This window comes from Neoarius graeffei, chromosome 9, assembly GCF_027579695.1.
Source record: "Neoarius graeffei isolate fNeoGra1 chromosome 9, fNeoGra1.pri, whole genome shotgun sequence".
In the NCBI taxonomy this organism is placed as follows: domain Eukaryota; kingdom Metazoa; phylum Chordata; class Actinopteri; order Siluriformes; family Ariidae; genus Neoarius; species Neoarius graeffei.
In genome coordinates this window covers 45,022,612-45,049,690 of record NC_083577.1, presented here as the reverse complement: position 1 = coordinate 45,049,690, position 27,079 = coordinate 45,022,612, and the positions used below count along the sequence as shown (strand labels likewise).

General features: G+C 41.4%; 1 protein-coding gene across 4 annotated transcripts in view; it reads right to left on the bottom strand.

The window, feature by feature from the left end:
* Positions 1–27,079, bottom strand: part of man1a2 (mannosidase, alpha, class 1A, member 2) — a 168,202-nt gene that overhangs the window by 31,890 nt on the left and 109,233 nt on the right. For all 4 annotated transcript variants that reach the window (XM_060929588.1, XM_060929589.1, XM_060929590.1 and 1 more), the window contains 2 exons: positions 20,826–20,944; positions 15,710–15,790 (listed from right to left, as the gene is read on the bottom strand). In XM_060929588.1, the coding sequence (XP_060785571.1) occupies positions 15,710–15,790; positions 20,826–20,944 (200 nt within the window). The remainder of the gene's footprint in view (positions 1–15,709; positions 15,791–20,825; positions 20,945–27,079) is intronic.

The following is a 27,079-nucleotide window of genomic DNA, read 5'->3' as shown; positions in this document are numbered from 1 at the left end:
GATGGCAACACTTAAGCACTGTTGAGAGCACCACCGAAATTCCTACTTCCTTTAGCAAGGGACTAAAGAACCTCAATGCACCCTCCAGCGCTCTGTGGCCTTCCTGCGGCCTACAGCCCGACCAATACCTCACATACCAGTAGCAGCACAACAAACCTGCTTCAACATCACATCTCCTTCCCCTTTCAGAAATACAACAGCACTTTTTCACCAAAGCCTCTGGGTAAGTGTCTGTGTTCTGCCTCACTAAGGCCAAGAAAAAATAATTGTTTGTTTCCGGTTACCCGACCGACCGTTTAAAAAATGCCCCGACCCTAGACTTTTTTGTTAGATGTTTAAAAAAAAAATGTATTTTCGCCGACCAACAATAAATTTTGAAAAAAAAAAATATCTGCATTACGATTTGGATAATATTGTCGATCTGACAAGTGACTAATTCTAAAACGCATATATCGGACAAGAAACACTCATTGATTTCTCACGGCCTCAATCTGACGTCATGACCTCTTTCCGGGAAACTCCGGCTTGTGTTGTACACAACGCTAGGCATCATGGCGGCCAACGAAGTGTTCTCGATTACCGTGATCGGTTGCGACCACACGGAAGATTGTAAGACAATAAGTTCATTTTATAAGTTTTCAACTGTAAAAGAACTCTACGAACATCATCCTCCGCTGCACGAGTCATGCAAACAGTATACACACACAGCGCCCAGGCTAACGGCGGTATCGATATCACGATGGAAGTCACGTTGGAAAGCCTGCTCAGCAATTTTGGCTTGCGGGCACTGACATTTGAATGTAAACGGAAGCCGGAGTTTCAAAAAATGTTAGCTATCAAAACAAAAATACTAAAAGTACACGAGGACGCAAAAGTAGAGGCAACAAAGGTGACAAATAATGCATTCCAAGTGCTCATGGCGGGCGGCAGAGCTTTTGTTTCTGTGAAGACGGGGTAAGTTTGCTTGTTGTGGGTGCCATTTTGTGTACATCAGCTGTACATATACATCTGTACAGCTGTAGTTGTTATGTTTATAGTTCCTTTAAGCGTCCGAGCACTCCATATTTTATCAATGGGCTCCGAATCCTGTATTCCACAAGCTTCACTGGTTTTCTTAGGCCTGGTTCTGAATGGTTGAGTCACAGAATGACACTTCCCCACTATGTGCCACTGTTTGTCCCACACCTAAAATTTATTAAAAAAAAAACAAAAAAAACAAAAAACCTACCTACCCGGTATTTTGTGTGATAAAAAAATAAATAAATTAAAAAGACCTACCTACCTACCCTATTTTTTTTCAAGATGTAATAGGAAACAAACAATTATTTTTTCTTGGCCTAAGCATCTCGTTACACTTGTGGAGTATCAGATTTGAACACAGCACCCCCACCACCCCCTTCATTATGGAACCCCTCATAGAGCACCTCCTCAAAGCCAACCTACAGCAGCAGCATATCACCCAAGAGCTAGCTCGAGGACTACAAGCTACAACCCAAGAGCTGCTGCAACAGAGAGCCATCACCAGGCCTCTTCCCCCTCATGTGCCTGAACCTTGTCAGGAAGCCCTATGTCTACTCTCAAAGCTGGGGCCTGCTGACAGTGTGGAAGCATTCCTCTGTGTTTTCAAGCAAATGGCTCACTGCAAAGGCTGGCCCAAGGAAGAATGGGCCCATAGCCTAGCTGCCTTGCTATTTGGTGAGGCATACTATACCCTCCCTTCAGCTGATGACTAAACCATCTTAAAAAGGGGAAACCCTGGCCCGGTGTGGTCTCTCCCTGGTCAGGTGGGGGCGAAGTTTCACCACTGGAAGTACCAGCCAAACATTGCCCCTCTGAACCAAATAAACAAGCTCTCCCCAGTACATACTTTCTAATCAACAAAGGTCTCGATACTACCACGTCAAGGGATGTGGCCAGCCCACTGACCTCCTCATTGTGCTCTCTACAAGGAAAATACTCTTGATGAATGAAGAACACTAATCAGTCCTTTCACCTCGCATGCAAACACGCAGCACCCTCTCTTCTTTTCTTTCATTGGCCGTAGAAGTTTTGGCTCAATGTGGCATTTTAGCTCATGTCACACCTGCATTGAATTGAAAGGGAAAAGAAAACCTTAGGTCATTTTCATATCTTTGGTCACCTGATAGCAGTGTGAAGCATTTTCACACACATCCCTTCTTGAATTCAAGCATAGTGAGGAAAATGCCATACAATGGTACATAATTAACTTAGAATATATTTGAACAAGGTGGGAATTGTAGGGTCAATAATCACTATTCTACTCGTTTAGCTAGATTTGATGTTTATTTGGAGAATAAACATGTCAGTGCAAGGCCTGTCTTTTGTTGCCATATGAAGGGCCAGATGAAACTAGCTTCAAAGGAGAATCTTTTCAATAATAAACTCGAATAAACTTATTTTACACGGGAAGGCTGAAGGGTTCTGACCCAGGAGAGAGACCAGTCAGACAAAATTTTAGATAGAAGATTTAAATAAAAAAACAAACAACAAAAAAACCCACCCCTCAACCACATCATGTCTTCAGGTTCAGTTTGTGAATTATAGCACAAGTATAAAGTTCATGGTGACTTATGAGATGCTATGCACTTTTGTTTTCATCAGATTTTAAGATAACCAAAAGAATACTAGCACAAAGTGTTGTACAATTCTGCACCACTCAATTAAAAGCCTTTTTATTGGCATGTGTTAATGCCCTAAGCCTGCTTGGGTAATACTATCACTGAACACTAATTTAAGTGCACCCAAATACAACCCCGATTCCAAAAAAGTTGGGACAAAGTACAAATTGTAAATAAAAACAGAATGCAATGATGTGGAAGTTTCAAAATTCCATATTTTATTCAGAATAGAACATAGATGACATATCAAATGTTTAAACTGAGAAAATGTATCATTTAAAGAGAAAAATTAAGTGATTTTTAAATTTCATGACAACAACACATCTCAAAAAAGTTGGGACAAGGCCATGTTTACCACTGTGAGACATCCCCTTTTCTCTTTACAACAGTCTGTAAACGTCTGGGGACTGAGGAGACAAGTTGCTCAAGTTTAGGGAGAGGAATGTTAACCCATTCTTGTCTAATGTAGGATTCTAGTTGCTCAACTGTCTTAGGTCTTTTTTGTCGTATCTTCCATTTTATATGATGCGCCAAATGTTTTCTATGGGTGAAAGATCCGGACTGCAGGCTGGCCAGTTCAGTACCCGGACCCTTCTTCTACGCAGCCATGATGCTGTAATTGATGCAGTATGTGGTTTAGCATTGTCATGTTGGAAAATGCAAGGTCTTCCCTGAAAGAGACGTCGTCTGGATGGGAGCATATGTTGCTCTAGAACCTGGATATACCTTTCAGCATTGACGGTGTCTTTCCAGATGTGTAAGCTGCCCATGCCACACGCACTAATGCAACCCCATACCATCAGAGATGCAGGCTTCTGAACTGAGTGCTGATGACAACTTGGGTCGTCCTTCTCCTCTTTAGTCCGAATGACACGGCGTCCCTGATTTCCATAAAGAACTTCAAATTTTGATTCATCTGACCACAGAACAGTTTTCCACTTTGCCACAGTCCATTTTAAATGAGCCTTGGCCCAGAGAAGACACCTGTGCTTCTGGATCATGTTTAGATACAGCTTCTTCTTTGAACTATAGAGTTTTAGCTGGCAACAGCGGATGGCACGGTGAATTGTGTTCACAGATAATGTTCACTGGAAATATTCCTGAGCCCATTTTGTGATTTCCAATACAGAAGCATGCCTGTATGTGATGCAGTGCCGTCTAAAGGGGTGTTCACACGGCAACTTTTACTCCGGTGTAGCACCGGGGCTGCCCCGGTAGAGCGTTCACACGGTACAAAGTTATACCGGTGTAGCCCCTGAAAGCTGCTTAAACCGGTGCAAATCTAACCCTGCTCGGGAGGTGGTTTAAGAAATTTACTCTGGAGTAAATGCTAGTTTGCGGGGCAGCACCGATATAAAATGGGACGTCTGAACGCTACAGGGGTAGACTTGCTCCGCGTGAGGAGAGTTGATTACGTACGGGCATTGCATAACTTGCATCCTGGTATTTTGCGCTTCCAAAATGGCGAATATCAACAACAACAGAACTGCGTGTCTTCCAGTGTTGCCAGATTTGGCAGTTTTAAGTGCATTTTGACGGATTTGAACATATTTTGGGATGGAAAACGTCAGCAATATCTGGCAACACTGGTGTCTTCATCCACGTTATTTTCCCGGCGCTTGGTGATGCCATGACAACCGGGAAAAAGAAGTACATTTTCACGCATGCGCATATTTCATTTCCGCATTATTACTATCGGAAATGATAGTAATAATGATAGGAAATGATAGTAATAAAAGGAAATATCAAAACTTTACTATCAAAGGAAATGATAGTAATAAAGTTTTTGCTACTATAACACGGTCGCAGAAACTGCCGTGTGACCGCAAGTGGGGCTGCACCGGTGCTAACACGCTTCTCTCTAGTAAGCAGGGTTGTGACGTGTGAACGCTGCGCAAAATTTACACCGGTGTAAGATATATCGCAACAAAATACATCGGTGCAGCATCGATGCAAATATGTGCCGTGTGAACACCCTATAAGGGCGCGAAGATCACGGGCACCCAGTATGGATTTCCGGCCTTGACCCTTACGCACAGAGATTCTTCCAGATTCTCTGAATCTTTTGATGATATTATGCACTGTAGATGATGATATGTTCAAACTCTTTGCAATTTTACACTGTCGAACTCCTTTCTGATATTGCTCCACTATTTGTCAGCGCAGAATTAGGGGGATTGGTGATCCTCTTCCCATCTTTACTTCTGAGAGCCGCTGCCACTCCAAGATGCTCTTTTTATACCCAGTCATGTTAATGACCTATTGCCAATTGACCTAATGAGTTGCAATTTGGTCCTCCAGCTGTTCCTTTTTTGTACCTTTAACTTTTCCAGCCTCTTATTGCCCCTGTCCCAACTTTTTGAGATGTGTTGCAGTCATGAAATTTCAAATGAGCCAATATTTGGCATGAAATTTCAAAATGTCTCACTTTCAACATTTGATATGTTGTCTATGTTCTATTGTGAATACAATATCAGTTTTTGAGATTTGTAAATTATTGCATTCCGTTTTTATTTACAATTTGTACTCTGTCCCAACTTTTTTGGAACTGGGGTTGTACTTTTGAAGAAATTTGAGAAAAAGTAATCATTACTGAGGAAAAAAATGGAATTTGCTTTTTAAAAATGTCATACATCAATATATTAGGACATTCAAATTTCCTACATTTTATCCACCAAGTTTGGTTGCTGAGATACTAAATGTATAATGAATTGCTCTAATTATTTTGTAAGAGTTGTAGGTTCCTCTTAACAGTTCTCTGTATTGGTCTGCTGTCTTTATAACTTTCCCTCCATCTGTTGTTTCAGGAATTCTGGAGTTGTAAGGGTTATACCATGGATTAAAGCAAAAAAAAAAAAAAAAAAATCATCTGACTGAAAAAAAAAAAGCTCCATGTCATTGGCCCCTACCACGTCAGCGATGCGTCAAATTTTAAATGCCGTGATGTCCATTATCCCCTCGGCCCCTACTCATAGTACATTTACATAATTTTAACAATGACTAAAGCTAAGGCAAGACTTGACCATTGTTATTACTGGCTATTAATGATGAAACATCAAGTTTTCAGCGCAAAGTGCAAATTTATTTCAACAATACTTTAGTAATGCACAACAGTGGTTCAGAGAAAAGTGCAAGTGCAGTCGAACTTGAACCATGCTTTCAAAAGAGCAGAACAGAAAGAAAAATAAGAAAATCTGTTGAAATAAAGCCAGGAAACAAGTAAAGTGAAAGTTCACTTTTTCTGCTTCTTCGCAGTGAAGCCAAAGGCATCTAGTTTGGCAACACCTGATGCCTGTTTTTGTTTCTTTTTCCTTGGCACAGCAGCAGGAGCTTGCCATTATCGCCCATTTCATTTCGCCAAGCCCATCTCCACTTATTCTTTACCGTTTTGTCGATGTCTGACACATCTGTGCTTTCATTTAAAAGAAGCACATCCATGCTGGCAAAACCGAAAGTAATTTGACGCGCTCTAGTGATGGAAATCAAAGGGCCTATGTCAGGTGAAATATGGCCTTATACGCAGTACTCGAGTTGAGGGGGGATGTGGGGGGAGGCATCCCCCTTCTGAAATAAAAATCTCAAATCATCCCCCTTAAAAAACGGCCATCCCCCCCATCACATCTCTTGGGCCATTTTACCAATTAATGTGGAAATTAACCTACTATTATTTTAACAAATATTACTACCATTTCAACATTAGAGGCTTTGCGCAGTGATAGCCTACATGTAGCCGGATAAAAAACACGCATATTTATTTATTTGGTTGCACCTCTCATTCACACCTACAGTACCAGTCAAAAGTTTGGAAACGCCTCTAATTCAGTGGTTTTTCATTATTTTAAAATTTTCTGAATTGTAGATTAATACTAAAGTCATCGACTTTATGAAGAAATATCTACGGAATTATTTGGTAAACAAAACAAAAAAAAAAAAAAAAAGTGTTAATCAAACCAGAATATGTTTTATATTTTAGATTCTTCAAAGTAAGCACCTTTTGCTTAGATGACAGCTTTGCACATCTTGGCATTTTCTCAGTCAGCTTTACGAGGTAGTCACCTGGAATGGCTTTCAGTTTACAGCTGTGCCTTGTCAACAGTTAATTTCTTGAATTTCTTGACCTCTTAATGTGTTTGAGACCATCAGTTGTGTTGTGAAGAGGTAGAGTTGGTATACAGTGAATGGCCCTATTTGAGTACTGTTCTAATCCAGATTATGCCAAGAACTACTCACACTGCAAAAAATAAAAATCTTAGGAAGTTTATTTGTCTATTTTCAAGTCAAAACATCTAGCCACCCTTATAAGACATAATTGCCCAACAAGCAAAACCTCATTTAGCTAGAAAGGCTAGTTTTTAGACAGTCCATCTTGAAAATCCTGTATAGACAAAATGTCTTGAAAAAGTCTTATTTGGAACACCTTTGAAAATAAAACAAGTTTTTTTTTAAAACAAGCAAGTACATTTTGGACATTTGTCAAATGCAGTTCATCTTGTTTCAAGAAAAAAAAACAAAGCATGCTTGTTTTGGGAATAAAGGAACTTTACTGAAATCTTCGAATCTTTCATTACAATTCAACTCCACCTTACAGATCCTAAGTTTACTGCGACTGTTTTCTCAGTCATTCAGAGTGAGCTCCTTCTAGATGCTGTACAGACTCTAGACCACACAAGTGCCTTCAAAAAGCCTATGAGTGAGTGGAGGGCGTTTTAGTGAGGGCTTTTTGGAATGCTGTGAGTTAAGTTCAGTGTTTTTTTTTTGTGCCTGATCTTGTAAACCCCTCATACACATGAATAGTCAGTGCCCTCAAAATGCACTGTTGCTTTGGTGTTGTGTAAGCACTGCAAGTCAAAATGCGTAGACTTTTTTTTTTGGTGCCTGAGGTCCTGGGGAAGTGGAATCTTAAGAGATGTTTGAATGTTGAAATGGGGAAAAAAAATAAACTTGTTGCAATGCTACACGTGTCGTCAACTTGATTCAAGATAGCCTCTGGTCTCATATCTAGAGTATTTTACTAATTACAGGTCACAAAAGGAGAATCTTTTAAGCTAGCAATGCTTAGTTGTAGAATTTAACAATCCTAATATTAGTATATTTATCTTAAATTCAGTTTTTACTGCTAAGACTTTGTCATGAATATAAGTGAAATACCCTTAAAATGAAATAAATAAAAAAGACTTGAATGGCTAAATGTAAGAAGTACGATCTTGTTATAAGAACTATTTTGATTATTTTGAGTTAATCAGATCTCGCATAATAAGTTCCCCAATCTTATTTTGGAATTATTTCATCTAAAAACAGGTTAGATTTTTCATCTTACTTTAAGAAATCTTACCAAGTCAAATTTGACTAGTTCCATTGGCAGATTTTTTTTTCACCTGATTCAAGCAAATATGCTTTGTTTTAATCTTTTATTTCTTATTTTTGAAAGGCCGTTTTTTGCAGTGCAACTAAGTAAAGAAAAACAACAGTCCATCATTACTTTAAGAAATGAAGGTCAGTCAGTCCGAAAAAGTTTGGGATGAGTTGGACCGCAGAGGGAAGGCAAAGCAGCCAACGAGTGCTCGGCACCTCTGGGAACTCCTTCAAGACTGTTGGAAAACCATTTCGAGTGATGACCTCATGAAGCTGATTGAGAGAATGTCAAGAGTGTGCAAAGCTGTAATCAAAGCAAAAGGAGCCTACTTTGAAGAATCTGAAATCTAAAACATATTTTGGTTTGATTAACATTTTAAAGTTTACTAAATGATTCCTTACGTGTTGCTGCATAGTCTAGATGACTTCAGTATTCATTTACAATGTAGGAAAAAAAAATGTAAAAATAAAAACATCGAATTTGAAGGTGTTTCCAAACTTTTGACTGGTACTGTATACGGAGGTTTCAGTCACTGAAAACAGCTACTTTCGCAAACTCTGGGCAGAGTGGAGATTTCTGAAAACTCCATCTTCAGACACGCGTGTAAATCGGGAAAACGAAGCAGCAGTGGGCGAGAGGGCGCGCGCGAATATAATGAGTCAGAGGTGTGAATCTTTCACCGAATGCCAATTGTCCCGGTTCTTCATGAAATCGCACGCGCAAATTCATCAGGTTAACTTTCAAATAACTGTTCTTGTGCACTTGCGACACTGGAGCCACTTTCCTGAATTTTGAGCTTCGGAGTATTTGCTTCCACTGTTTTCTGACCTTTTGTGCGGAGCGCCGCGGCTCACCTCGGGGTGAATCGCTGGCTGCCAAGTTTGGGGAGGCTGGGACCTCCCCTGGCCGAGTTACGAGCGTGCAAAGCCGGTCTGGAGCCGCCGATAGAAACGAAACTCAAGCCGAGCACCGCGGCTCGCTGCCTCCGCCGAGCCTCCCCGGGACTAGACAGTAGCGGAGGCTGTATTTATTTATTTATGCCTATCTAGCGCAACAACTTATTCCTTTACATACACTCAAACATAGCACAAGAAAGGGTTCAACAACAGGCAAAATCACAGCAGTTTGGTGAAGTTCTAAATCACATCGGTGTCAGACCTATGGGCCTACCCCCCACTCCATTTTTTTCTTCCTCGGATCTGCATCACTCTCATTATTGACCTTTAGCGCTCCCAGTTGACGGAAATCCGTCGTAGCGACGGAAAACTTTAATCCATGGGTTATACCCTAACCGGTAGCATACTGCAGTTCAGTTCCTTCTGAAATTCTGAATCAAGTGGGTAGCAATGATGTATGGACTCAGTACCCCACAGGTGCATCTTCAAAAGTTTCCTTTTATAACCAACAGCTCCAACCAAGTGAGCTTGGTGAGGGGGAAAAAAAAAAACCTTCAAACCAGAAAAAAAAAAACCCACATCATCTTCTGGCTGCTCCCGTTAGGGGCCGCCACTGCGGATCTGTTCCACACATTTGATTTGGCATAGGACTTTTACACTGGATGCCCTTCCTGATGCAACCCTCCCCACTCTATTTGGGCTTGGGACCAGCACCAGGTACACACTGACTTGTGCAACCACAGTAGCTGGGTATTTTACCGAATCTATATATGTCTTTTAACCATGGGGGAAACTGGAGCACCCAGAGGAAACCCACACAAACATGGGGAAAACATGCAAACTCCGCACAGAAAGGCCCCCCGTCGGCCATGTGGTTCGAACCCGGTGCTAACCACTACACCACCATGCCACATGAAAACTATCACCTCATCTCAATTCGACACTACTGAGACCGCTCTGATGAGTGCTGTACTCGAGTACAGAAGAGGAGGAATGCAGCTTATGCAGAGATGCTGGACCTGCCTGTTTACTGAGAGCTCTCAGGCCAAGAGAGACCTCTTCAGTCAATTAACGACTTTAGTCGTTAATTATATAGTCAAGAGGCCCAATGCAGCAATGCATCTCTAAACACTGTAGTGTTGCATTTCTTTCTCATCATTCATTCCAAGACACAGACTAGGACAGGTGGGAGGAGACAAAAAGCAGAGGGTTAAAGGAGCACTGAAAAATGAGGAGCAACAGAAAAGGTAAAGGGGAAAGAGTGAGTAAACATCATCCATCATGTTGACGCTGGCTGGTCTGGAACAGGCTGACAGGTAGCAGAGGGCCAGCACGGAGGCAGCAGTGCTCTGAGGACAGGAACAAGAGCTTTATGTCTAGTTAAACTTGCCACTTAATTCTCCACATTTATCTCCATTCTCCATCTCCATTTCCCTGCTGCATTTCTCAACTCATCCCTTTTCTCCACTTTCATCTCCATTCTCAATCTCCCTTACACATTTCTGGGTCCATCCCTTTTTCTCCATCTTCATCTCCATTTCCCTGCTGCATTTCTCAATTCATCCCCTTTCATCTCCATTTCTCAATCTCCCTTACGCATTTCTGGATCCATCCCTTTTTCTCCATTCTCTATCTCCATTTCCCTGCTGTATTTCTGGATTTATCCCATTTGAAGCAACTTGCAACATATGAGAACTGCATGTTTAAGTTTCTCTCGCAGCCATTCCAGGTCTTCACTTCCTTGGGATAAATGAGCATCTTGTACATGATGCTCAAGTGAAGAGGACAGACACACTTTTCCTGGTTAAGAACTTGAAGAGGATCTCAAGTGCAAGAATAAAAAGGTGCAACCTCTCATTTATAATTGGGAAGAAATTTCCCGTTTGAAATTATCTGTATTTCTGTGTGAATGGTTTCTAAAGTGTGATCTGATCAAAGTCATAATAAAGCAGCTTTCTTTAAGAAATATACACTTTATAATGCTATACTGGTAGTTTAAATAAAGTCATTATTAAAAAAAAAAGACCTTATTTTACATTTGAAATGTAGTAACTAATGGAACCTTCCGTAGCTGATGATAAATCTGCTGCACTGATTACATATTTCTCTAATTTCTCCAGAAAAAAAACCAAAAAAACCCAAAACAGTTTCCATTCAAGTTAATGTTGGAACGCTGTGACAGAACAGTCCTTCATATCACATCACATAACTTGAACAGGACTGAGATCAGAACACTGACTTGGCAACGCAAATTCATACCTGTCCCATTATTCTCATGTTAAACAGCCTATTCAGAAAACCTCAATTTAAGTTGACAAATTATTAATTTTAGGCAAAAAAAAAAAAAAAAAAAAAATCTAGTTCCACTAGATTCATAAAACTTAAGGGACGCGTTAGGCTATTGTGGCAGCGAGGGTGTGGTCGAGCGTCGGCTGTGAATGGTGAGGGGTCAGGTTGAACCAGTTGGTAACGTGTGACGAGATACACTGGTGTCTAGTGGGGCTTTTCCACTACCAACGCGGCTGAGTCGGGCTGAGCCGTGCGGTGCTGAATTGGGCTGAGTCGAGCTGAGTGGGGCTGTTGGCGTTGCATTTCGACTACAACCGCGCTGAACCGTGCTGGCTGGAAGTGGGTGGACACATTGGGTGGAGTTAGCGAAAGTGGGTGGACGTCACGTGATGTCGTTAGGCGGCGCAAACGGTGACATCAGTGACCTTTTAAGCGGTAGTCTCACGACCCAGATAGTAAACAATAAACATGGAGGACATGGAGTCGTTAGTGTTGCTGGTCTTGGTGCTGTGACTTGTTGTCACTGACAACGCCAACAGATACTGGCAAGAGCGTAAAGATAAGGCGAGGCGCATAAGGCTTCGTAATTCTTCTTCTTCCGGGTTTACAGATCCCAGCGTGCTTGCGGGGGCATGTGGGCATGTGAGGACACTCCTCCTCACCAATCAGTGCACAGGGGAGTGTCTCCTCACGCCCCTAGCCCCACTCGGCTCGGTTCAGCCCCACTCTAAAACCGTGCGAGTTTTGGGTGCTGAGTAAGGCTGAAGTGAGCTGAGTCGTGCTGCTCTGAGGTAGTCGAAACGCGAGCCGTGTTGGGCTGAAGTGAACTGAAAAAGGGTAGTGGAAAAGGCCCATAATTATTGGCTATTAACCAATAAATAGTGTGGTGTCTGTGTGTGCACGTGCGTGTGTATAGTTTAGTGGTCACTGAAAAGTGTGGTTTAAAAAAAAAAAAAGAGCACACCTTGAATTGCAGTGTCTGGCTCCGGCTCCTCATTTCCCAAAGTTGTTACAGCTACAGTATTTATAAATGGATCTCCATCTCAGAATATTTCTTAAGTGTCTAAATCAAAATGTAAGCCCAAATGGACTTGAGTACAAACCTTGGTTGTATGTGTGAGAACAGAGAAATATTTAACACAATACTGGGTCATTCACAAGTGGCACCAGCCCATTTTTCAGCACATATCCATGTACTTTATCCAGGGTTTAATAGGAACACCCGCACATTCATGCAGTTCTCTAAATCAGCCAATCATGTGACGGCAGCGCAATGCATGAACTCGTGTATATACATGTCAAGAGCTTCAGGCAATGCTGACATCAAAAACTAGAATGAAGAAAAATGTGATCTCTGTGCCTTCGATTATGGCTTTGACCTGGTTTGAGTATTTCAGAAATACTCAATGATTTGGGTGAGCTGATGAGCTGGGATTTTCTCAGACACACGCCAGTCTCTAATGTCTCATGGTGCATTGAAAAAAAAAATTCCAGTGAGCAACACTTCTGCAGGCAGCAATGCCTTGTTCTTGAGAGGCATCATGGGAGAATGGCCAAGGTAAAGTCTACTACTACAAAATAGCCACCAATATGGGAAAACGTATGAACACGGGAATTTTCAGCCAGACAGTTTTTGAGTAGGCCATCTTTTCTTATCCAGAGTAGAACCAGTTGTGCTTGCTTCAGTCCCAGACTATAAATGCTTATGGTGCTGCTGGAATTCAAACCCTAACTCCAAATTAAAGGGAACTAAGACAGATGTGTCGTCACTTGGGCACTTCACACTAAAAGCAGGATGGTCACAGTAAAACATGGAAGCAGATATGCTAAAGAAAGGTAAGCGAACCAGCCAGGGGATGGTATTAAGAGCACTATTCAGGCGATTGGGGTAACTCTAGTTCACTAAGAAATGTGTCATGTGTATGTCCAGTATATCCTGCAGGAATTTGTGCACTTAATCTAGTAACACACACACATTCAACTACTTTTCCCATTTCCGGTTGAGAGTACGGCATGCGCATTTAGGTGCCGCTTCTCACCGGAGCTTTTAATTTTTTCCCCTTTGCGTTTGTGTAGTTTGATGTTTGTTTTTTGCTGGAGTGTTTCGTCCACCGGTTGTGGTGTAGCTAGCTCCGGACCCAGTTTTGGCGTCAGTTCCCTTCAGGCCTTGGTGCGCTGTGGGTGATGCCTGTGCACCTTGTTATGGACTGCAGTGAGCTCATTGCCCTTTTTAACATCAGGGTTGTCCAGCACTCTGCGCGGCGGTGCTTTTGTGCGGTGCTCTGAGTGATGTTGCCCGGTGGTGTCACAGTGGCTGTGCAGGTGGTTTGGGACATACCGGCGCTCTGTGTGGCAGTGCTTCTGTGCTCGCTTTGTGGATCCATGGCGTGGTGTTCCGAGTGATTTTGCCCAGTGGTGTTGCGGCGGCTGTGTGGGATTTCTCTTTGTGCGCCTGGTGGGACTGTGGTAGCTACACTATTGGAATTACATCCTGACCCTCTTCTGGTGGACGACGACCCCCCCAATTGTAAAGCGACCTTGGGTGTGAGAATGGCACTATATAAATTGAACTGATTATTATTATTACTACTTTTTCAGAGAGCTTTGTCATCCACTCACTCATGGAGGTGACGCCTTAAAATGTACCAGTACTGGTCATGCTTACAACATTAATCGTGTTTTATGTATTACTTATAGACAAAAGACGCGCACATTCCGTCAAAAAAAAAAAAACAACGTAAAAGCACTTTTGTGGACAATTTTATTCCGTGAATTACCCGCGGAGGCAGAACCACGGGGAGCAGCCATTGCTGGCCGGAAGTGGTGTACAGTCGTTGATTCCGGGTTATCGGGTGCGAGTAAACAAGCAGTGTTCTGTGGGTTGAGATTCTCAGTCAAGTAACTTCAGAACACGTTGAATAAATATAGATCTAATACTTGTAATAGATCTTTATGGCACATATCTATTATTTCATGGCATTATGTGCAAATAGATTTGGTTGTACTTTGGGGTCGAGAGCTTTGCTGGCGAAGCTCAACAAGTTTAGAATGAGGTCGTCATGTATTGAGATAAATATCTTCGAGGTTTTTTTTTTTAAATCATACAAGTATGACAAACATACTGACAGACACTTTATACTTTACACTTTCCTATGTGCTCACTGCCAAATAATATTCAAGTTTTTAAATTACCCAAATTAGATGAAACATAAAATGTCATCTTACTTGGTCACACCGGAGCGCGCACTTCCGCATTCATAAAAGACTATTCACATGCCCTGTGTCCGAAATCACTCCCTACTCACTATATAGGGCACTATTTTGTAGTGCTGTCTGACATGATAGTGAGGAACGAGTGAACGATTTCAGACACAGGGATGGTAATGGCATGATGATCACTTTCACTCTTTCGGTTTCAACTGGGTTCTCTTTCGCGGTGGGAACACCCACCATAAACAGGATAAAATCTGTCTGACATCCCATTAGGGAATATAGGGATACATTTGGGCTATTTGGAGGTAAAACTTGCTGCAAGATGGCACAAGGATTTTATGTGCTTCAGATGATTCATTTTATGATTCAGGACAGCAATTTGGTTCAATCTTGAGAACTGCGACACTGATCACGAACGGTGCCTTTTTTTTTTTTTTTACTTCGACTCGATCCAGCTAAAAATCAGCTCAAGTAAGTGTAAATATTTCTTCTATTTCTTATGAGCAGATTGGTTGGTAAATGTGTTATCTTGGACTGGGGTTTTTGCAACAGGGGTCAGTGACCAGTCTGCTGCAGCCCAGACAATCGGACAAACCAACGACTGTGTGTCACTACCAGTGCCGGAACAGCCCATGAAGGAGGCAACATGTCGCTGACCATGCCTGACTGGCAGAGCAGTGACTTAAAACTCGTGCGTACTTGACAAGAGCTCATGACAAAACCACTGGTATCATATGTGATCTTTTGAAATAACTACAAGTTAAAATTCACTACAGGTACACTTTAACTGCTACCTCACACTAAAATATTGGTTACATAACTTCAAACTTCCATGGCACCTTTTACATGATTTTGTGATTTAACTTTTTTCCTGCGGCACGGTGGTGTAGTGGTTAGCGCTGTCGCCTCACAGCAAGAAGGTCCGGGTTCGAGCCCCGTGGCCGGCGAGGGCCTTTCTGTGTGGAGTTTGCATGTTCTCCCCGTGTCCGCGTGGGTTTCCTCCGGGTGCTCCGGTTTCCCCCACAGTCCAAAGACATGCAGGTTAGGTTAACTGGTGACTCTAAATTGACCGTAGGTGTGAATGTGAGTGTGAATGGTTGTCTATGTGTCAGCCCTGTGATGACCTGGCAACTTGTCCAGGGTGTACCCCGCCTTTCGCCCGTAGTCAGCTGGGATAGGCTCCAGCTTGCCTGCGACCCTGTAGAACAGGATAAAGCGGCTACAGATAATGAGATAAGATGAACTTTTTTCTTCTCATTTCAGAAACATTAACTGGTGATCCTTCACCACGCACCTGCACAAATAAAACAACATCTTACTTCTTGTCCAGAGAGGTAGTATGCAGCAAGCAGTCCCCCAATGAAACGGATATTGACCTCAAAGACAGAGACTTCTGCATTCTGTGGAAAAAAGAACAAGAGAAGAGCATTTCAGTCATGTATCAGCAATAACCCCAATCCAGCACCTTGGTGGAATGCACCATCGTTTTAAACAGTGCTCTCCGTGTGTGTGTGTGTGTGTGTGTGTGTGTGTGTGTGTGTGTGTGTGTGAGAGAGAGAGAGAACTCTGGTTGAAAAGCAAGAATAAAGATGCATCTTTCCCTGTGTGCGCGCATACATGTTAATACAGTCTGATTAAAAAGTGACTGAGTGCATCCCATCTACAAATTTAGACTTCAGGACCTGCGCGTACACGCGCGCACGCACACACACACGTTTGTGTATGAATGCACGAGAAGACGACCAACTGAGACCATGTCAGTTACTCAACATAATTATATTCTAAAACCATGTTATACATAACATAACCCAAAACTGGTCATTCAATCAAAAAAAAAAGTCTCGCAGCAACATGACCCCACCTATCCTTCCTAAAGAAGAGATTAAAGACTTATTCTCAGGTAGATGAGGCTTCTTCTAAATGGAAACAAAATGGATGTTTTTGACAGTGTGCTCTTGAAGAGGATAAATCCAGACAGGAGTTGTTAAATTCAAGTTCAGTGTTTGGGTTAATTTTCACAATTAATTGTGATGGCATGCAGCCTCATAGGCCACCACAACACAACCAGAGAGAGAAACACACTAACAACAACTCATCACAATGCAGTAACCTTTGCAACAGCTGAGAAATCAGCTTTCAGCTCTAATGACACACGGCTTTGAGTGCAAACATGAACACACTACTTCAATAGACCAGATCAGCTCTGTGTGATTATACCAGGGCTACAACTATTCATTATTTTTGTTTTTGTGAATAATAATCTGAACATCTGAATAGTCTATAAGGATTAACTCTCAAGCCTTAATTCATTCTAATGATACGATAAGAAAGAACCAGGAGTAGAATACAAATCTTATTGAAGGCACAGCCGTGGGACATCATCCCATTACTAAATCTATATAACCATCTTCAAACCTATACTTAATGATTGCGTTTGGCATGGGCAATTTGTTGCTTATATAATGCGTTAAGTTGACTACTTTGCATGTTAATGGTTGCTTTGTGGTTCGAATCATAAAAAGATAAGTTGTGCAGGGACTGAAACATAATAAAGCCTTGCAATAAAGGTACTGAAAAATGCTCAAAATAGGGTAGGAGTCCAAGGGTTGCAAAAGCCCAACAGTGAGAGGCTCCAGCTGTCCCTCAGCCATTAAACACGCTCCGTAATTAGTGGAGAACGAAGTGCCAGAACTCACAGCCAGACAGAGTGTAAGCCACTGAGGCTCTGTGCAAGCCCCAAGAGTCACAGGCCTTTCATAATGCATATTGTATTACTACTGATGATGCCAGGCACTGCTACTATTATACTGATTAAAGCTAGCAGAATGTGTTACGACCGAACACACACTGCTTATTCACACTGGCTAATTAAGAGACTAAAAAGTTTTGAAAAATCTGACATTTCACAAAGACTGAATGGAACAAAAACAGAAGTCATTTTCTGCTGAAAAGAAAAGGTTACTAGGTCTAATGGAATTTCATAGTACTAGATGACTGAGATTACTAGGTCAAATAGCAGAGACTCTGAAAGAGAATAGGTGTGTCTGTATCTTATAACCTCACTGCCCATACCAGGATTAACAAAAACTAAAGACTAAGGCTACATCCACACGACAACGGCAACGAGATGTTATTTAAAAATATATCGCGTCCAAATGGGCAACAATCAGTAAAATATCAGGTCCATATGGCAACGCAACGCTTGCTGAAAACGATGCAATACACATGCCACACCTCTAGGGGCGCTGTAAGACGGTCCCTTCGGAGACACCAGAAAAATAGAAGTAGTAAGGACGCATGCGCAAAAACTATTATGCGCAAGACTTCATATTAGCCACAAAGTCAGGAAAATCTGTTTGTAAAATTACATTATAATGACCAAATACAATGAAAAGTATTTTTCCAGTCTCACCTGTGAAAGGTAATCCCATGTGATCTCGTTTGGACGGCAAACCTGTTGGTACAGTTAAACGCAGCTAATCTTTATTCTCCGCTTTGACCTCTCCAAAATGGCGGCGAGGATGACGTATGATTCTACGCGGAAGGCGGCGTCTTTAATGGTCCGGAATAAATTGAATGCTACACGTTGACGGATTAATTTGTTGTTCTACACCCTTTTTGAGGAATGTATTGTAGGACTTAAACCAACGTCTGAAGAGGTGAGATCGCTCCTTTTTTTCCCCCATTTTTGCTGGCGGGATTGACTCTGCCCTAAGGGCAGAGTCTCTCTCTCTCTCTCACTTTGCACCATTACACAAATATTCACAGTGAAAATATTTTGTAAGCGCGTTTCATGAACCAAGTTATAGGATTTGTTGACAACTCGCATCGAGTTCGTTACACTTCTACCCGGCGTGAAGCACTCACAGTCATGTGGTTGTGACGTCATCGTAAACAAATCCGTTCTACTCATCCAGACGACTTCGCAACGGCAACGTTGCCAGATCTTTCCACTCTGGAACCCGTTCTCAAAAAGATTGCGTTTTGGGCACCCAAAACGCCGGTGCCGTGTGGACGTCAGGCCTAAACGATAAGCAATTGTATCGGAGTCACCTGAATCCGTTGCCATGTGGACAGGGCCTAAAACTAACGGGGGGGGGGGGGGGGGAATTATTAACTGAAATAAAAACTTATTTAAAAAAAAAAACCCGCCCCACTACAGGGCACAATACAACACGAACTACAACCCCAATTCCAAAAAAGTTGAGACATTGTGTAAAGTGTAAATAAAAACAAACAGTGATAATTTGCAAAATCACAGAAACCCCATATTTAATTGAAAATAGTACAAAGGCAACATATTTATTAAAAATAAATAAAAAGGCTCATTTTGAATTTAGTGACAGCAACACGTTTCAAAAATTTGGGACAGAGGCAACAAAAGACTGTAAAAGTTGTGTAATGTTCAGATTAATAATAATAATAATAATAGGAAACAGGTCAGTAACATGACTGGGTATGAAAAGAGCATCCCAGAGAGGTGGAGTCATTCTGTTTTTATTTATATTTTACAGCGTCCCAACATTTTTTGGAACGGGGCTGTAAAACAACACAAAACAAAATTGCAGGTAAAAATCAGCTGAGTTTTTGGTGGTTTTTTTTTGTCCTCCCCACACACCAAGACAGTAATGGACTAGTTCCAGGTGGCAGTAATGCCGGCTGCCATAAAACTCCAAAGATGATGCTTGCTGTGCAGTGGGCATAAGCCGTGCAGACTGTGCATGTGAGAAACTGACCACTAGGGATGAAATGGTTACCAGTTTCACAGTAACTCCTGGTAAAATTCCCAATGGTTACTATTACCCTTTCAAATTTTAATTAACATTAAAACCATGGTTGTTTACAGTGGTTTGAAAAGCTCATGTTAAACGCATCAGCCAAAGGTAGCAACAGTCTCCCAATAGAACTACGTTAATGCTGCGTCACTCACTTTGTATGCTGTTTCATTAGTCTCCATTCTCCAAACCCGCGTGTGCACATGATCTGCACTTTGGGCTTGCTGGAACATATACAGTACCTCGTGTCCATGTTTTATTTCTGTCATGATTTTAAGCACATTTGTTTAGCAAATGCCATAAATAACATTTGAATAATTGTGATTAATATAATTAAGAAGTTAAAGGAATATTAGGAAAATGGTCATTATTACATTAAATAATTATGATTTTCCTCTCTCTCGCCCTCTAAAAATAAAATAAAATGCACTAAAATGAAAATGGTCAGTTTGATTTATTGGAAGAAAATTAATAATTTAGATTAACTGACTTAATCTGACTGTTCTACAGATTAATCAACAGAAAGTTAGTCTTTAGTGGCAGCCTTAAAGTGCATATTCTGGACCAATTTCGTTTTGTTTTTTAATATGAATGTCCCTTTACACACTCATCCAGAAGGGTAATTTTGCACAAGGCCATCTGTATACAGCAGGAAAAAAAAAAAAAAAAAAAAAAAACTCGTCTGGAAAAATCCCAAGGGAGTCTGGAGCCAGATTCACGACGTTTTTAAAAAAAAATAAATTTATTATTATTATTTTTTTTTTTTTATAGGCGGCACGGTGGTGTAGTGGTTAGCGCTGTCGCCTCACAGCAAGAAGGTCCGGGTTCAGGCCCCGGGGCCGGCGAGGGCCTTTCTGTGAGGAGTTTGCATGTTCTCCCCGTGTCCGCGTGGGTTTCCTCCGGGTGCTCCGGTTTCCCCCACAGTCCAAAGACATGCAGGTTAGGTTAATTGGTGACTCTAAATTGAGCGTAGGTGTGAATGTGAGTGTGAATGGTTGTCTGTGTCTATGTGTCAGCCCTGTGATGACCTGGCGACTTGTCCAGGGTGTACCCCGCCTTTCGCCCGTAGTCAGCTGGGATAGGCTCCAGCTTGATACATCTGTTAACCATTTTAATAATTACGTGATAACGCTAAAGAAATTTGCAGAAAACCACCAGGTCGTTTTCTCATAAACAAACCAGCGCTGGCGTAGGATTCAGAGGGAGGCGTCCCGCAGATGACGTCACGAAAATCAATGTTTCCCGGGAAATCCAAATGCCAAGTTTTTTCAGAGGTGGACCAATTCGCTTCAAATGGCCTGATTGATTTCAACTGAATTTTTTTGGTATTGCGCAACGTAAAAAAAAAATTGTGCAAAAATGTTACAGATATTTGACCAAAGTTTAATATAAAATAAGAGAATTACATTGATCTTGCTCCTAAATTTACCCGTGAGATGCACTTTGTTATTTTAATGTTTATGTAAACAAAAAGTACATAATGCTCTTAATTCTATTTGTGGTTTTCAATAACACACTTGGTGAAATGATTTGTGTCTCAGTACTTTTTGAATAATTTTTCAGCCCATTTTAACAATACCACAATAACACCGATTACCATGATTATTTTGGTCACTATAATTGTGATATTAAATTTTCATAGCGCTTCAGCTCTACTCACCACACTGAAGTCCAGGTTCTTTTCAATCCACTCCTGACCATCTTTAAACTCATCATGAAGGCCCATTATGTAGAGTGTGTCCAGGGCGTCTACTATTGAGGCCCCCAGCTGGGAATTACCTGCAGACACAGTGCACATACACGCATCAGCGCATAACCACAATCTCTACCCAACACCGACGGTCAAAAAGCAAATCTCAGCTGTCCGAGAGAGAGGACAACACAGTGAGAACTCTTCCGATTTCTTTTCAAGAAATCGAGGAAGAAGCAGCAGCTTTTATACAGTATTTTTTTTTTTTATAAAAATAAGCTTTTGTACAGTTCAAAAAGTGCAAAACTAGCATGAGGAAAAAAATGAAAAAAAAAAAATGCAAGAAAAAACCCCCCAAAATCATCCTAGAAAAAATATTCAAAGTAAAAATTTTAAATAAGACGGTATTTAAGATAGTTAGTAATAATAAAGTGGGCAAAGTAGGGAACTTAGATTTGTTTGTTTTTTTAAACAAAAGCAAATCTGTTCACGTGTACACAAATGCAGATAGAGAGTACAAAAACAAATCTAAAACTAGAGAAACGCCAAACCAGAAAGATACATGATTTAAGCTACTTTTTAAAAAGTTAGGATGCTAGCTGTACAGTTTGCGTTTATTGTTGTGCCGGACTTGCTGTCAGAGATGTTTACAACCAAAGGTAATGTCATGGAAGTTTTCAATAACATCAACAATTTTATCAATATAAGCCTTTTTTTTTTTAATGATGCAAATTCTTCACATTTTGCTGCAGACATGTCTTTTACTGTTTTAGATGTTTGGTTATCTAGTCTGTGAATGGTAGAAAAGAGAAGTTGAGTTTTTGTTGCTTTCAGTAATTATTTTTGAAACATGTGCCTGGTGTGCCTTGCAAATATTTCTTTGACTGGTAGAATTACTCGCTTTATTTCTCACGCAATAGATTTCCAGTATTGTTTTCCTCCATTTGCGCTCAGCTTTTCTACACCTTTTTAAGTGAAATACATCTGCGGTCTTCCACGGGACAGACTGACCACAAATTCAAGCTGTTCAGGAACCAAATGCATGAAATGATCAAGTGCACAACATACATTATGCTGTGAAAATATTCAGACAGAGAACATCATGACGGCACATGGAGGAGAGTTTGCAAATATACAGATGCCAGGAAGCCAGGGGGCGCTCATGTGTTCTTGTGCACACCTGCGGCCAGTTTGTACTTGTCAAGCACCTGTCAGACGCACACGGTTCCCAACACACGTGCTGCACTAGCATGCTGCGTTTTTACCCTCCGCTCTGGAACTCGATCCGTATTTGCTTTGCTTTTGCACCCAATGTTTTGGTCCTATTTTCTGTCTGTTTTTTTCTTCTGCTTACACCAGTTTGGGGTTAATAAAGCTGTTCCCCCCCCCCGTCCATGATCCAGTGTCTGCTCCTTCATCTCCAGCCGACAGCAAGGTCATAATATAAACCTAATATTTATTAAGGTAGTTCCACATATCATGCTACATTATACAGACTCTTCACTGATGTATTCATGGGCGTAAAAACACTGCAGCTCTCCGTTCATTTGCGGAAGAACGTTGATATTTCTGCTAAATCATAATGTTCATTTGGCTGATGTTATGAATGGTCATTCACAATAATGATAATTTACCAATATACTGCCCAGCCCTAGCTGGAAGAATTTTATCCTTTCTTTGGCATTGGACTTCACCCAAAGTTACAAAATATGACCATTAATCCTTGATTTACGATAGACGCATAGGAAGCAAGCTCCATTCACAGGATCTCTTACATGCAGCAAAGAACATTATATCCAGTTTGTTTTTAATATTTTGATCGTATTGAATTATTAATGCAATTCAGTACTTTCCTCCATGCTTATAATAGCTGCACAAGCAAGCGTCTATTGGTAGGTTTCCTGCAAGAGACAGTAACAAGCTGTCAATCCTGAATCAAATTGGCACTGAACAGGAAAGGAAAATTTTTTTTTAATTTTTGTAGACATACATACACATACAAAAAAAAAAAAAACCTTAGGACAGGATAAAGTGGCTAGAGATGATGAGATGAGATGAACAGACCGGTGTTATTACTCGACAGTACACTCTTCTATAAGGCTGCCAAATATTCCCTGGATGCTTTGATACAGTATAATGGTTCCAAGCTGAAGACCTAGAACCCCAGCAGATGACTTGCAGATGTCTAGCAGAGTCATGCTGCTGTAACCCTACATTTTTTTCAGCTGTCGAAAGAGGCAGTGTGGCATTCCCTCCCTCCCTCTGTCCAATTACGTGGGAACTGCAGTGGTATTATCATTATTGACAGTGGCTCTAAATCACTCTAAAAATACCCAGCAGCCCAGCCGTCTCAGCTCTGCAAACCCTTCTGTTACACCTAACAGAACCCCCAAAATACTGCGATACACCTTTGCTTTTCAGTCATGTCATAACTGAATAATATACATTTAGGCAGTGCCTAAAAGCGGCGCTCCCGATGAGTGTATGAGTAAAAGATTTGCAAGGGCACAAAAACAAACTGAATAGAAAAAATACTATAGCATATGAACCATCGAATTGTGTAGTGTAGTGAACTTGGCGTCAATTAACTGCTGCATTGTCTTGGGACGGTGATACCAATAACGAGATACGCATCGCAGTTACGAATACAGATTTATTCCTTTTTTTTTTTGACATGGCTTACCATGTGCTAGAAACAACACTCGGACACTTATTATGCTGTGACTCTGCTGGAGGCCTGGTGGACAGCAGTGAACCAGTGCGTTCACTTTATATCATTACTACATAGTTACGATCCAATATTATCAGACATGAGAACTAATTGATATCAATCCAAGATAGTTTTATATTATCTATAACTAAGGAAAGGTGCTCATAATTGCTATTGAACTACACAATAATTATGTTCAGGGCTCGAAATTAACTTTTTTTCTTTGTGTCCCCCAGTGGTCCCGAATTCTGTGTTGTATTGTCCCGAATGGAAGCAATAGTGTCCCCATTTTTTTTCCTCTCTGAAATAACCAGTGGTTAATATTATCATATGAAGTTACTATTATATTTGTAACTATGCGATTTTGAACCCTTTATATCATTTTTACAATAAGTCACAAGACACAAGCGACACATGTCCTATACATCATCTACTTCAAAATTACAGTTATTGCATTTTCAGTTTATTAAACTTTGGCGATCTCACTGTATGAATAGATACCCGTTTATTTAAAGGGGCCAACTAGCTCATTCAGAAAATGTTTCAACTCCCTACATCTGCAGTACACTTTAGTTGAAAATAAGACCCCTTTTATGTTCATTTCATCTACTTATACCTTGAATATCTGTTGGCACTTGTAAGGCCAACTTATAATTTTCACCATTACCGTTATCCATTTTTATGAACTTTCCGTTATCCATTACCGTTATCCATTTTTATGAACTTTCCGTTATCCATTTTTATGAACTTTCCGTTATCCATTACCGTTATCCATTTTTATGAACTTTCCGTTATCCATTACCGTTATCCATTTTTATGAACTTTCCGTTATCCATTTTTATGAACTTTCCGTTATCCATTTTATGAACTTTCCGTTATCCATTTTATGAACTTTCGCTGCCGAAACGTGGGTGCAAATGTTAGCACCATCAGCATAGTGCCAGGTCCTTGCCTAGTTGTGCTGCTGACTGACTAAACTTTCTGAACTAGAAAGACACCAAGAAAACTCACTTATTCTGTTGAACGGTATCTTCCGTCAATATCATCCACATCATTCCTGTTGTATTTTATAACGTGTCTAACAGTGTTCATTAAGTTCATTCAGTTGCTAGCGTTGCCTGCAGACCAGGCGATGACACTTTGGATCCTGAAGGTCCCGGAGACGTTATGTCTGGGCTTTCAGTTTCTTCCCCGCGGTCGGTCCGCTTCAACCACTTCAGCATTTTTGTTCTGGCAAGAGTCGGCGCAGCGTGTGCGCTAGCAATTCCATTCCAAGTCCATATAATGCGGACTCCGGCCGAAGATTCTAGAACAGAATGCGCTGCTCTGTAGCCTACTGATGCAGGTGCATCGAAAGTGTAGCTACTTTGTATTTTTCGCTGTTAACATTTTAAAATTAAAATTGACAAATTAGGTGAATGTCTACGTATGTGTTACGGCTTTGTAAATAATATTAATGTAGAACTTTTTTTTCTAGATCTATTTTTTTCCATTGTCCCGGGATTGTCCCAGATATGATAATTTTGTGTCCCGATGACATTTTTTATGGTCCCCGGGACGTCGGGACACCGTTAGTTTCGAGCGCTGATTATGTTTACACGAGTGTGCAGAATAAGAAATGGTTCAGGTTTAATAAATAAATAAATAAATAAAGCGGCGGCACGGTGGTGTAGTGGTTAGCGCTGTCGCCTCACAGCAAGAAGGTCCTGGGTTCGAGCCCCGTGGCCGGCGAGGGCCTTTCTGTGCGGAGTTTGCATGTTCTCCCCGTGTCCGCGTGGGTTTCCTCCGGGTGCTCCGGTTTCCCCCACAGTCCAAAGACATGCAGGTTAGGTTAACTGGTGACTCTAAATTGACCGTAGGTGTGAATGTGAGTGTGAATGGTTGTCTGTGTCTATGTGTCAGCCCTGTGATGACCTGGCGACTTGTCCAGGGTGTACCCCGCCTTTCGCCCGTAGTCAGCTGGGATAGGCTCCAGCTTGCCTGCGACCCTGTAGAACAGGATAAAGCGGCTACAGATAATGAGATGAGATGAGATGAATAAATAAAGCACGCAATGCAAAGAACCACTGCCTGCTATGAAAAAAAAAAAACAGTAGGATAAAAAGCTTCAAGGAAAAAAAAAAAAAGCTACAGTAACTGGGAAACATCCTCCTCAAATGAATGCAACGTATGAGCTCCATCCAGTCTCACCAGCTCCATCACGCCATATTAATTCATATAAACTAATTCCAATTCAACATGGGTATTTGGGGAACAACAAATCAGCCCTGCCTCTGTCTGTGCATGTGCGTGCATAAACACTTAGGCTTTTGTTAGGAAAAAAAAAAATCCTCAGTGTCACCCAGTCCTCACAAAATATTACTGTGCTCTTACAGCTTTTAGAGCCAAAATATTTTTGTTTTAGTTACTGAGGTTAGAGTTTAGGTAACGTCACAAAAGCAGACGAGTCTGCTCTCTCCCTCTGGCAGACTGGGAGGCTAAGGGCGTATTCACACCTACGTTGTTTGGTCCGGACTAAACGAACCAAATTTCCCTTGGTCCAGACCTTTTGGGTTGGTCTGAATACAAACCACCGAACTCTGGTCCGGACCAAACAAGTGGACTGAGACCGAGCTGCAAGGTCGGACTCGGTCCGGACCAAAGGAACCCTGGTGCGGATCTTTTGGAGGTGTGAAAACAGACCGGACCTAATCTGACAGTTTTGCTTTTTTGTACCTCGGGAGCTTCCGTCGTTTGTCGAGCATTATGGGAAACAGAGTCTTGACACTCCACCGCAAAGTGCAAACACTGTTTCGGTTGTCAAGGCTCGTTCAGTCACCAGTGGTAGGCGAGTACAAAAAATGAGTAGGGGGCAAACGTGGGCCGAGGAAGAAACGCGTACCCTTGTGGATATATGGGCAGATGTCCACATATCTGAGCTTTTGGAGAGAACACACAAAAATGCCGACGTGTTTGCTGTATTCAGTGAGAAAATGAAGGAGAAGGGGCTCACGCGCTCCCCAGAACAATGTCGCTAAAAGTGAAGAAACTCCGTCAGACCTACATTAAAATCAGGGACATTCTTTCAAAAAGTGGCGGTACTAGCGACGCAAAAAAGAAATTCATCTATTGCGTGAAGAGCCAGAACTGTCACAACATGATGTGCGCTCATCAGCGCTATCCTCCGTAGCCGCCTTGCCCTTTGTCGTCGTCGTTGATAAATTACTTGTACAACAGCATAGTAATCGCACAATTGTGAAAACAGTAAAAACTGGAAAAAACATATAGCTTTGATGACATTAAAAAGAATAACAGCACGGAAAGCCTCCATGACTACTTTTGAACTTAATGCTTTGTGCGCGTGTCGTCTCTGACCAATAGCTGAACGACCTCAGGGCGCGTGGCTTTGTTGACCGATTTTGGTCCGCTTACTAAAATGTACAGTGTGAAAGCGAACTGCACCAAAATGAAAAAAAAAACAAACATCTGGTTCGGACCAAAGCAAGTGAACTATCGAACTATCCTGGTCTGAATA